Source organism: Triticum urartu, chromosome 4A (assembly GCF_056163025.1).
Source record: "Triticum urartu cultivar PI428250 chromosome 4A, HENAU_Tu73, whole genome shotgun sequence".
Taxonomy (NCBI): Eukaryota; Viridiplantae; Streptophyta; class Magnoliopsida; order Poales; family Poaceae; genus Triticum; species Triticum urartu.
This window is the reverse complement of record NC_141876.1, coordinates 123,348,233-123,358,058: the sequence shown is the minus strand read 5'-3', so window position 1 is coordinate 123,358,058 and position 9,826 is coordinate 123,348,233. Positions and strand designations below refer to the sequence as shown.

The 9,826-nt window shown below is 48.9% G+C and overlaps 1 protein-coding gene across 1 annotated transcript; it reads left to right on the top strand.

The window, feature by feature from the left end:
* Positions 1-539: 539 nt before the first annotated feature.
* Positions 540-8,439, top strand: LOC147975067 (uncharacterized). Its single transcript, XM_087517970.1, has one exon. It carries the CDS (start codon positions 732-734, stop codon positions 2,145-2,147), a length of 1,416 nt encoding a protein of 471 aa, XP_087374096.1. The 5' UTR covers positions 540-731; the 3' UTR covers positions 2,148-8,439.
* The last annotated feature ends 1,387 nt before the right edge of the window (positions 8,440-9,826 follow it).

Sequence of the window (9,826 nt, the reverse complement as noted above, 5' to 3'; positions counted from 1 at the left end):
TCTGTTCAAATTTTCCGCGAGTGCTTATGTTGGTTGTGTTGGTGCTTTGATGTACAGGGATCAATCTTTTCACCTCCAGGAGCACTGTTGGTCCTGTTGTCGCCGCCATCGCCATCCACTACCTCCTCTACAGATCATCTAGGGGTGAGCTCGACTGTTATCCCCACTCCCCTTATTTACTCTGTTCCGATCGTCGTGCCAATGCCACTAGATTTTATTTTCATGTTAAGTCACATAACCTAGGCATCTCCCGTTTGAAAGGGTGGCATTTATAAATATGCATGTATTTGCATATTTATAACCGCCGTCCTTTCAAATTGTCCACGTTATCCATGGACATCCCGAGTACGTGTAGATTGGGTTTGTTTCCCGTGCTCTACTTCGGTCCGAGGCAAAATTTCTTCAGCGCCTCCCGGGTACACATTCTCTCGGCTTGTTGCCGAGACGTGTATCTGGAGAACAGCGGGGAGGTGCTGCCGAAATTTTGCCTCAGACTGGAGTAGAGCACGGGAAACGAACCCAATCTACACGTACTCGGGTGGGATTAGGACCCATCTTTACCTATTAGAGATATGATTCAACCCATGAATGCATGTTTCTCTTTTGTATGGTAAAAAATAAAACTAAGGCGTAAATAATATGACAAAAGTAATTACTTGTGTATCTAGTCGCAATTACATTTTACATAACTTGATGAATATAAATTTGGTGTACCTACTGTTAGTGCAAGTATGGGTGATCGTGTGTGGATGTACACTGGCCACCCTAGTCAGGCAGACATGACCGTTGAATGGGTGATGAAGACTAATGAATTTATAGAGGCAACATTTGCTAGTGGCAAGAGAAAAATTTGGTGCCCCTGCTTGAAGTGCAAGAACGATATAGAACAGTCGAAGAAGACGATGGGTAAACACCTTCAAAAGCATGGGTTTAAGACTGGGTATACCCGGTGGACCTTTCATGGCAAGCCTGAACATAGCAGAGAGGAGGTGGTTCTTTGGCGCACCGATGACAATGGTACCGGGATCGCTGACATGGTAGCTGACTTCAACGATGCACGTGAAGAGGGATCAGAGGGAGAACCGGAGGAGTCCGCGAGGGCTTACCTAGAAATGCTGAATTCGTCACAACAACCTCTTCACGAGTACACGACACAGTGTCAGCTGGATACCATCGCACGAGTAATGTCTCTGAAGTCCCAGTTCAACATGAGTAGAGATTGCTTTAATTCGATGATGACCGCTTGGGGTAGCTCTCTCCCTGAAGGTCACAAAATGGCTAAAAGTTGGTACGAAGCAAAGAAAATCCTCCGTGCACTTAAGATGCCCTATGAGCAGATACATGCCTATCCAAACGGATGTGTCTTATTTACAAAAGAGTATGCCGACGACAGGTACTATGCCAAGTGCAAAGCCTCTAGGTATGTTGATAGAGACCTCGATGATGGTGTGAAGAAGCGGAGCAAAGTCCCTACAAATGTTCTTCGGTATCTTCCAATCTTGCCAAGAGTTCAATGGCTTTTCTTGAACGAAGATACAGCCAAAATGATGACATGGCACAAATATGGGAAAAGACCTGACAAGGATGATCATGGGAGGCCGATGATGGTACATGTGTCTTGTGGCCAAGCATGGAAGAGTTTTGATCGAATACATCATCAGAAAGCAGAAGAGGCAAAGCATGTACGAATCGCCATCAGACTTTACGGGTTCAATCCGTTTGGTATGGTGTCAAAGACATATAGTTGTTGGCCCGTGTTTGTTGTTCCACTCAACCTACCCCCAGGCGTCCTGATGCAACGCAAGCACATATTCCTATCGTTGATAGTTCCAGGGCCCAAGTATCCGGGGAAGAATATAAATGTGTACATGCAGCCACTGATAGATGACTTGAAAGAAGCTTGGGTGAATGGGATACGGACATACGATGCTGTTAGCAAAAAAACTTCACAATGCATGTTTGGTACCAGTACTCATTGCATGACCTACCGGCCTATTCACTTTTCATGGGGTGGTCTGTGCATGGGAGGTTCCCATGCCCAAGATGCAAGGCGAGCCTTAACTGCCGTTGGCTACAGCATGATCGCAAGTATTCTTGCTTCGATTTCCATAGACAACATTTGCGCCCTGACCATCCATTCAGACTAGACAAGATGAACTTCATGAAAGGTGAAGTTGTCGAACACTTGGCACCACCTGAGATGACGGGTGAACAAATTCGTGATGAATTAAATGCTCTCCAGCCTGATCCCAACCATCCACGGTATTTCCTAGGATATAATGAACTACACGCCTGGACTCACAAACGATGCTTCTGGGATCTCCCCTACTTTCACCAGCTTGAGCTTCCCCATAACATTGATGTAATGCTCAATGAAAAGAATATCGCCGAGGCCATTTTTGTCACATTGATCAAGATTCCCAATATGACGAAGGATAATACTAAGGCCAGACTTGATCTGATGAAGCCATGTGATAGACCCAAACAAAACTTGCGGCAACCCGTGGGCCGGAAAAATTGGACAATGCCACGGGCTAGGTTTGTTCTTACAAGGGAACATAAGAAGGAGATACTCATGTGGTTCAAAACTTTGTTGTTCCCCGATGGGTATGCAGTGAATCTAATGAGGGCAGTGAATCTTGATAAATTGAAGCTTTATGGGTTGAAGAGTCATGATTGGCACATATGGCTTGAGCGGTTAATGCCCGTGATGATTCAAGGCTATATCCCTGAGGATGATTGGGAAGTATTGGCAGAGCTTAGCTATTTATTTGGTGTTCTTTGTACTAAAGAAGTATCTCCTACCGTGATAGATGACATGGAAAAACGGGCCCCCGAGTTGCTCTGCAAGCTAGAGAAGATATTTCCACCGGGCTTCTTTAATCCGATAGAACATATGATTTTACACCTCCGTTCCGAGGTAAGAATGGTTGGCCCTGTGCAGAACCGTTGGTGCTATGGACTTGAGAGAATGCAAAAGACTCCTAGAGCTAAATGTAGAAATAAACGTAGAATTGAAGCATCCATAGCCGAGGCATTCTTGGCGGAGGAGATGTCAAACTTCAGCACATCAAGCTATGCGGCCAATATTCCAAGCATGAATCCAAGCTCAGCGTTTTCAAAGGCCAACTCGGACCTGTGGGTGCTTCTGGTTCAAAGATATTGGATCCAAAAGAGTGGAGATCGCTTACATTGTATATCCTCACCAACCTAAAAGAAGTGCGGTCATACATTGAGTAAGTGATTGGTACATTATACAACATCTACTCATATGTTTGTATCTAACTCCGCTCATTTCTCATTGCAAAGTGAATTCGTTCCCCAATTCTCTGATGGAGGGATCGAACTTGATTCACTTGAAGAGTATGAGCTTCTTGTTGGCGAAGGAGACGGCAATTACGGTTTCATTTCTTGGTTCAGAGAAAAGGTATACTTCTTATTATGTAGACTTGAAGTTGGTATTACGTGCGACTAATACAATAATCTTTTCCGCTTAAACTTGTAGGGTGCATCAATATTGGACAAAGAATTGAAACAAGTTGCTAATGGGTTTGACTATAAGGTCGGTACGTTCGATAATTACGACATCAATGGGTATTGCTTCTGCACACATGGGAACGAGGAATGTCGGGCCGTTCTAAAAACAAGAAACACCGGAGTGTCGGCTATTTGCAATGGAGTTGAGTATTATGGAAGAGTTGATGAAATATATGAACTGCATTACTTTGGGGCAAATCCTCCAAAAGTCGTCGTCTTCAAATGCCATTGGTTCGATCCGGAGAAGGTTAGGCGAAGAGATGATATTGGGCAAGTCGAAATTCGACAAGAAAGCAAATTAGAATGCAAAGATGTCTATATTGTGGCTCAACAGGCGACACAGGTCTTTTGTCTAGTCAGCATCTTGATGATTTAAAGCCCTTTTTTTATTATGCCAAAATTTGACATGTTGATGATTTCATCTTATAGGTTGCCACACAGATGCTCTTTGGACTATGATATGGACATGAAGACATTTGTTGTAGTGCAAAATATTACATACTGATGCCTGCTTTGTTCATTTGCTATGGAACACATTGTACTCTTGCTATGGAAAACATTATACTCTTATATTTGGTATGGACTAGCTCGCTATGGGCATTTGGTATACTCTGTGTGGTATTTGATATGAATGTGTTATGGAACAGTGCTATGAACTGTGTCATATTTGCTATGGAACAGTGCTATGAATTATGTGTCATCTGTGCCAAATTATGATATATATTGTGTATACAAACTATGCCAATTTATATCTGTGCCAAATTAATATATATAATGCCAAAAAAAGTGCACAGCTTTTGCTGTCATTCAAATGGGATTCTGGATGGCAAAAGAACTCACGTGGCGGAAGCCTATGCAATCGGACTGCAGCCCAGCCGAGGGGTTTGCCGTCTGCTTTTTGTCGCTAGACGGCAAACTTGGAGACTTTGTCGTCTGCCTCCTGGCCCGCCTGATGGCAAAACGCTAGACTTTGCCATCTGCCTCCTGGCCCGCCTGATGGCAAAACGCTAGACTTTGCCGTCTGCGTGGATGGAAACCTGACAGCAAACATTCTGACTTTGCCATCCGCCGAGCTTAAAGCCTGACTGCAAACCTGTAATGGCATCTGTCTCCGTTAGGCGACTTTTTTTGCCGTCTACACTATATGGCTGATGGCAAACTGCTTTCACTGATGGCAAAGTCTTTCCCATCTGCCTGACAAAAAGCTGACGGCAAAGTTTTGCTTTGCCGATTTATGCTTCGCCGTCTAACTTTGCCGTCAACCAGCTGACGGTAAAGTCTTTGCCGTCTGTATTTCGCTCTTTGCCGTCTGTAATCGCTAGACGGCAAAACTGCTGATTCCTGTAGTGCTTGCAATGCCGAAGACAATCTGTGTGCCGGACTCATCGTCATTGAAGCCTGGTTCAGGGGCTACTGAGGGAGTCCTGGATTAGGGGGTCCTCGGATAGCTGGACTATATACTTTGGCCGGACTGTTGGACTATGAAGATACAAGATTGAAGACTTAGTCCCATGTCCGGGTGGGACTCTCCTTTGCGTGGAAGGCAAGCTTGGCAATTAGGATATGTAGATCTCCTCCCTTGTAACCGACTCTGTGTAACCCTAGCCCCCTCCGGTGTCTATATAAACCGGAGGGTTTAGCCCGTAGGACGACAACAATCATAATCATAGGCTATCTTCTAGGGTTTAGCCTCTACGATCTCGTGGTAGATCAACTCTTGCAATACTCATATCATCAAGATCAATCAAGCAGGAAGTAGGGTATTAGCTCCATCGAGAGGGCATGAACCTGGGTTAACATTGTGTCCCCCGCCTCCTGTTACCATCAGCCTTGGACGCACAATTTGGGACCCCCAACCCGAGATCCGCCGGTTTTGACACCGACAAAGACCTCGACTTCCGAACACATGGGGGTAGATCCCCATGGCGGCTGGGGGCCTCGATCAGTTCGGTCCCTAGCCGAATGCGATTCGGAAGACCCATGCAACTTCGGAATCCGACGAACAACCTCCTTCTAAAGAAGTGGGTGTGCGTGTTCCACCGGTGACCTCTGTCTAACCAGAGGCACCGGATAATCTACTAGAAGCGCTACGAGGCGCTTCCATTGTGGAAGAACACCGTATCCTTATCGGTACGGTGATTAAGAAGGTTTAGTCCGTCAAGAGCGGACTGACCGAAGCCTGCAACGGCCTGCTGACGGGTTCTGAGATAAGCAGCATCACAGGGAAAATCCCAATACAGACAGTAGCCCCTGAGACACTGTCCGGTGTTCAGAATGAAAAGCCGGACAGAGGATCAATTAAATTTCTCAGGAAGCTAACTAAAATGTGTCTAATGTGAATAAGCAGGCTTCATTGCTAGCCGCGACCTCACACACTGCCGAAGTCTCCGGCCTGAGGCAGAGACTGGAGCGGGTTGAGGAGTAGCTCGGCCAAGCGAGGAAGCAGCTGGAAGACCAGCAAGTTATGTAATGACTCGCTATATATTCAGAAAGCAGAAATGATGTATACTGACCATAGTGTCACGATATCTGTAGGGGCGACGGCCGAGGTCGTGCCCCTGAAAAAGGCCCTGGCCGAAGCCGAGGGGAAAGCTGTCAAGGAGCAGGCCGCTCGCTAGAAGCTTAAGGCCCGACCGAACGAGGTCCAGCAAGAGCTCCAGGACACTGTGAAGAAGTATGAGACCCTGGAGGGTGATGTTTCGGCTCGAGAGACCGAACTCGCCAAGGCTCGTCAAAGTGCGGAAGCGGCCCGGGTTGAAGCCCAGGGTGCTCTCCAGGAGATTCAGGAGGCCAAGAAGATCACGACTGGTAAGGCGTTTAGTATGCAAAGCAAGTATGTGAAGAAGAAGTATTTCTTACTAACCCGGATTCGAAGTTCTCCAAGGGCGTTTACAGATCTGCCGTGCAGTGTGTCCGACGCCGCGGAGTTCTTCTGAGCCAAAGAAGGGAGCTCGACGGAGAAGTTGTTCTGGTCGCAGTACCTTGCGCCAGAGCATCCCGTGCCCTTCACCGATCAGCTAAAATAGCTGGTGGAGCTGCATAGGGTGGCCGAACTGTCCATGAAGGATTTGATAATCTGGCTGTGGCCTGTGAAGCTATACCCGGCAGCTACTTCGGGCTCGTGAAGCGGCTGGTGAACGCATGTCCTCGGCTGGACGTCGTCAAGCGATCGGCCTGCCTTGAAGGTGCGTGCATGGCCTTCGCCCACATCAAGGTGTGGTGGGTGAAGATGGACGCCGTCAAGCTAATGACCGATGGGCCACTAGAGGGAAAGGAGCATCGCAGGCCCAAGCGGTATTTTGCAGATGTCCTGGAGGGGTCTCGCGTTGTAGCAACGCAATGTGTGCAAGACATTATTTTCGAATGGATACATTCAGGTTGTCTTTTTGTATGATGAAACTAAATCGTTATGTAATATAATGTTTTGTTAAAAAAATTCTCCTCCTGTGTGGCCGTGTTATGTGAAATCTGAGACTTGGCCAGTCGTCAGCTTCTGCCCCCGTGTAGGAAATATGGGGGTGTTCGGGATGTAATCTAAACACTCTTGATCTAATTGTTTGGTCCTTTGAAGGAGGTGTTTAGCGCGACGAACCAGGCAATCGGACTATGCGGCTTTAGTACCCTCACTTAGCCATAGGAGTTTGACAATAGAAATGCAGGCGCATCCCCTAGTATCCGGACTAGGATGTTGTAAACACTTGATCGGGTAAGTACCAATCCCTCGCGTAATGCGGAAAAAATCTCTAAGATTTGAGACCTCCGAATAGCTGACCGGCTCTTGCCGCATCATGACAGTTAGTTTTTGGCTTTCTCTATTGAGGTGCTCACCTGGGTAAACCAGGGCACAATCGCAGTAGTTCTCCCTTTACTACCCTAGCTGATACAGCGGAACATAAGGTAGTAAGCACAGGAGCCGGGCAACCCAACTATTGACCCAAGACATGATTCGGAGCCAATGCATATAGTGCTAAATTCGGGGTGCCAAACTGTACTGTAAAAGTGTTCGGACTTTTGTTGCCATGTTGTGGGGCGCTATGAAGCCCCTGGCAAATTGAAACGCACCAGAGTGTACGGGTGTAATCTGATAGAGTTACCAGAAAAGAAAAGACAAAAAGGAAGAAAAAGAAGAACAAGTAGTAAGCTAGAACCGTAAAATTTGGGCCACAAACTGTTTCTACTATAATTTCACTGGTGCATTAAAGCGCATTTATACAAGTAGTGCAATAAGAAGAAGGCTATTTACGATGCCTTAACCAAGGGAGAGCTGCGTGTGGGTCCTGAAAATAGGTAAAGGGATCGTTAAAGAAACCACCTAAAGATTCCGCAGTACGTCCATGCTTCTTGTCGTCTTGGTGTTTTTATCCTTCGAAAAGAATCGATGGTCAAGCCGTCAGGAAAGGCCCGTGAAAAAGAAAAAAAGAAAAAAGGGGAGATAGTGAAATTATGTGTGTCTGGGGCGATCGAGCCGTATTGCGGATCACAAGATGATTATGCCTCCATCCATGTCCATGGTACTTTTAGTGCGTAATTATGTACGCGCGATACAATTGCCGCCACTTGGTCAGGACTGGGACGGAGGCCAAATTGCTACTCGAGCTCTTCACGAGCCGAGCTGCCCTGCTGCAGAATGGTTCGGACTCTCTAGACAGTGTCCGGGGGATCGGCCGCCGAATTGAGTTTCTACTTGAAAAGTGTGACGCCCGGATAATTAAGCTACAATGATTCCCCGCTAATGATGCCACGTCACCACGGTTACTGTGATAAACTCTCGATAGATCAGAACCAAAACAAATTCAAAATTTAAATAAAAGAAAACAATAAAAGTTTTCAAAAAAAAATTAAAACAAAAATGTTCGGTGGTTGCCAAATATTACAAAGATAATTATGGTGTAAGGTTCACAATTTTATAAAATGCCTAAGTGTTTATAAATAAATAAAAACAGAAAAGAAAATAAATAAAAGGAAAACAGAAAACAATACAAAAAAAAGAAGAGAAACCCCCCCCCCCTGGCCAAACTGGGCCAAGCCCACCTGGCCCAGCCGGCCAGCCCCTGGCCCGGCCCACCCCCTCACTCCCATAACCCCCCCCCCCCCCGGTCGGCGGAAACCCTAGCCGACCCCCATTTCCCCCCGATCCCCTTCTCCTCCCTCCCCCGCCGATCTGGATCGGGATCCGCCCGATCCCGTCGCCCCCGACGCCGGCGCCCCACCCCACCGGCGCTCGATCTCCTCCCCTCCTCCCCGACCGGCCGCGCAGGACGCCCGAACCCCCCCCCCCCCTCGTCGCCTCGGGACCGTCCCCGACTCCCACCTCGCCGGATCCGCATCGCCGGACGGCCGCCGCCTCGACCTCCTCCCCGCCGGACGCCCCCGACCGCCCCGAGCCCGCTTCCGAGACCCCACGCGTCCCCTCCCCCCCGTGAGCTCTTCCCTCCCCTGCTTCGCTCTGTAGCCGTAGGGGTCGACCCCCGCGCTCGGTCGCCATGGCCGGAGCTCGCTCCGGCGTCGCGCTCGTCGCGCTCCGGCTCGCGCCGGCTCGCCGCGCCCCACGTACCCCCCTCCCCTCGCGCCTCCTCCGCTCGGTCGAGGCCCCCCTCCTCTTCCCCCTCGTTCCCCTCCGTACCCGAGCGCCCCCGTCGCGGATCTCGTCGCCGGCGCCCTTCCAGTGACCAAATGGTCACGGGGCCGAGCCCCTTGTGCTCAGCGCGTCGCGCAGCCCCCTGGCCTTCCCGTTAGCCCCATAGCGCGATCCCGACGCGGTCCCGAATCCCACCGCCGCCTCCGCCGCTCGCCGGCGTCGTTTTCGGCCAAGTCCGGCCGTGCCTCTGCCACCGTTGGACGCGGCATCCCCTCCACGTTCGAACGCACCCGCCCGCGGCCATTTTTGCCGCCGGACGGCGAATCCCGGCGAGGTCCGGCGCCCCTCCGCCGCGGGAACGCTCCCCGGATCTCCCCAACGCCGGCCGCCGACGTGGCCGACCTGGGGCCACCCCTGGGTCACTGACCCGTGGGCCCTAGGGGCCCGGCCGGCCTGTTGACCCGGTCAGCCTTGCTGACTGGACCGGCCATGCCACTGACCGCAGGCCCCCCCCAGAATGTTAAAAATAAAAATAAATGATAATTAAAATATTAATTAATTAATTAAGTAAATACTTAATTTAATTAATCCTGATTAATTAACCTAATGGCTAATTAACCTAATTAACTATTGTTAATTAACTAAAGAGAGTATGACGAACGGGACCCACCTGTCAGGTTGACCAAGTCAACCCTGTTGACTGCTGACGTC